Raw genomic sequence first — 2,114 nt, 5'->3', positions numbered from 1 at the left:
GGGTGATTTACTGTCCATGAAATGAACGCTTTCGACATGATTTTGATAAGACTGTGAACATGTACTTTGTAAGATGATGACACAGTAACTAAATATGTTTCGTACAAAACTTTAGCTTACTTTAACAAAAACTCTCCAAGATAGTTGCAAAAAAATACCCTCCAAAAGTGGATTTGTGACCTTAGCTAGTGCTATAATATATTTGTTAAACTGAATCATAATAAAACACTTAAACCAACATAAATTACCTCACGTATTTATATTTTATTTACACATTATCATTTGTCAATTCCAGGCGGCACTGTTGACATAGCTGTTCAAGAGGTCGCAGAGAACGGTTCTATGAAGAATATTTACAAAGCTAGTGGTGGAGATTGGGGCGGAACAAAGGTGGACGATGCTTACATGAAGTTTTTAGAAGACATGTTAGGTATATGATGCTTGCTATGTATGTGTTTGGTCCAACAATATTTTCGTCCGGTTATCAAATGTTTAGTGGAGTATTCGTAAAATGGTTCACCCAATGCATAGTGAGTGTCTAAATGTGTCCTTATGTTTAAACTGACCGTTTCAATGCTGTAACCTTTTATAACTGTTCATGTTTACTTTGTGTGTCGACATCGTAATTTGTTCTTCGTGTTTCCCATGTGTCTGTTAATTTTGATCCTTGTCCAATTACATTGTTTATTATGCAATCTCCGCTGAATTTCAAATTATATTGATAATGTATTCAATTGCTTTAATGTTAATGACGGAACACGTTGTTGATGTGGATATTTCCATTGTAATTTAATAGGAAAAGAGACCATTGAGGAATTTAAACGGTCAAACATGGACGATTATATGTTCATGATTCGCGAATTCGAACTGAAAAAGAGAACTGTTGATCCAGTGAAAAGTGTTAAGCCGATGATCTTCAGGATTCCATTTGGGTTACTGGTAAAGAATATCAGGGGTAAGAAGATTCACGAGGTCATTAAGGATTCCCCGTTTGACAGTACGGTGTGTATTCTTCTACAAGAAAGAGTTTCCATTTTCTGTTACATCCCATACTTATTGTGATTTTAATTGAATATCTATAATCGAATTGCTAATAAGTCATTGAAAATTAACCATCCGCCTAATGTAAAATATAAAAAAACAAACATTTGTTACTCAGTACTGTGTGTGAATACTTAAGTTTTAAATGACGAAACAGCCAATAAATGACGTATTCACTGAATCTTTGAGATAATAAAGTGATAACATGGAACTGAATAGTTTTTTATCAATAGATATATCTAAAAAATCATATAATTACACACAAAGAAAATAACAGTTTTTTTCTCATTTTTTGTTAATGAAAATTGCAATTTCGGTTTGCTTGACTGTTAATGGTAAGTGTAGAAACTTTATTGCAGGTATCCATCAAAGACGACAAAATGAAAGTCAATGTGAGTGTAGTTACGAACTTTTTCAAGACGCAAGTTGACGCTATAGTTGAACACGTTTCAAACCTTATTGACCAGTCGATCATCGGAGATATAGCTGCTGTTGTTCTAGTCGGAGGATTCAGTAATTGCCCCTTACTCCAACAAGCTATGAGAACAAAGTTTGATAAGCACACAAATATCGTCCCAAACGATCCAGAGCTTGCCGTTTTGAAAGGAGCCGTGATATTTGGACATAAACCAGAGCTGATTTCCCAGCGTGTGAGCAAATACACGTATGGCACAAACAAAAGTGCGCATTTTATTGAACATGTTCATAGAGAATCATATAAGGTAAAAGACGAGAACGGTGATGCTTATTGCGAACATCTTTTTAGTAAACACATTACAGCTGGGCAATGCCTCAATGTTCAAAAAGCACAAGTGGAAAAGAACTACCTTCCATTTAATTCAAATCAAATCGCAATACGTTTTCCTATATATTACACCCTTGATCCAGATCCGATGTATGTAACCGACGAAGGTTGCCACATTGCAGACGAATTGGAAGTTCCCATAGAAGGGAGTGGACTTGCCCGATCTGTTAACGTTCGAATGATTTACGGAGGGACTGAGATTGAGGTTGAGGCCACCGAGGTCGCTACAGAGAAAGTGCATCGTCTAAGAATTGACTTCTTGAGCTAA

At 35.7% G+C, this 2,114-nt stretch overlaps 1 protein-coding gene across 1 annotated transcript; it reads left to right on the top strand.

The window, feature by feature from the left end:
- The first annotated feature begins 286 nt into the window (after positions 1-286).
- On the top strand, positions 287-2,114 carry LOC128216143 (heat shock 70 kDa protein 12A-like). Its single transcript, XM_052922725.1, has 3 exons — positions 287-430; positions 797-1,002; positions 1,401-2,114. The coding sequence occupies exons 1-3, from the start codon at positions 343-345 to the stop codon at positions 2,112-2,114; spliced, it is 1,008 nt and encodes a 335-aa protein (XP_052778685.1). The 5' UTR covers positions 287-342.

The sequence above is a fragment of the Mya arenaria genome, chromosome 14, assembly GCF_026914265.1.
Source record: "Mya arenaria isolate MELC-2E11 chromosome 14, ASM2691426v1".
NCBI lineage: Eukaryota > Metazoa > Mollusca > Bivalvia > Myida > Myidae > Mya > Mya arenaria.
Note: the sequence above shows the minus strand (reverse complement) of the source record. Positions and strands in the feature narration are given on the sequence as shown.

Excerpts from the sequence above, each read along its gene's own strand:
- LOC128216143 (XM_052922725.1), top strand. The coding sequence starts at position 343 with ATGAAGAATATTTACAAAGCTAGTGGTGGAGATTGGGGCGGAACAAAG. Across the intron at positions 431-796 it reads GTTTTTAGAAGACATGTTAG|GAAAAGAGACCATTGAGGAA; the intron begins GTATATGATGCT and ends GTAATTTAATAG. Across the intron at positions 1,003-1,400 it reads ATTCCCCGTTTGACAGTACG|GTATCCATCAAAGACGACAA; the intron begins GTGTGTATTCTT and ends ACTTTATTGCAG.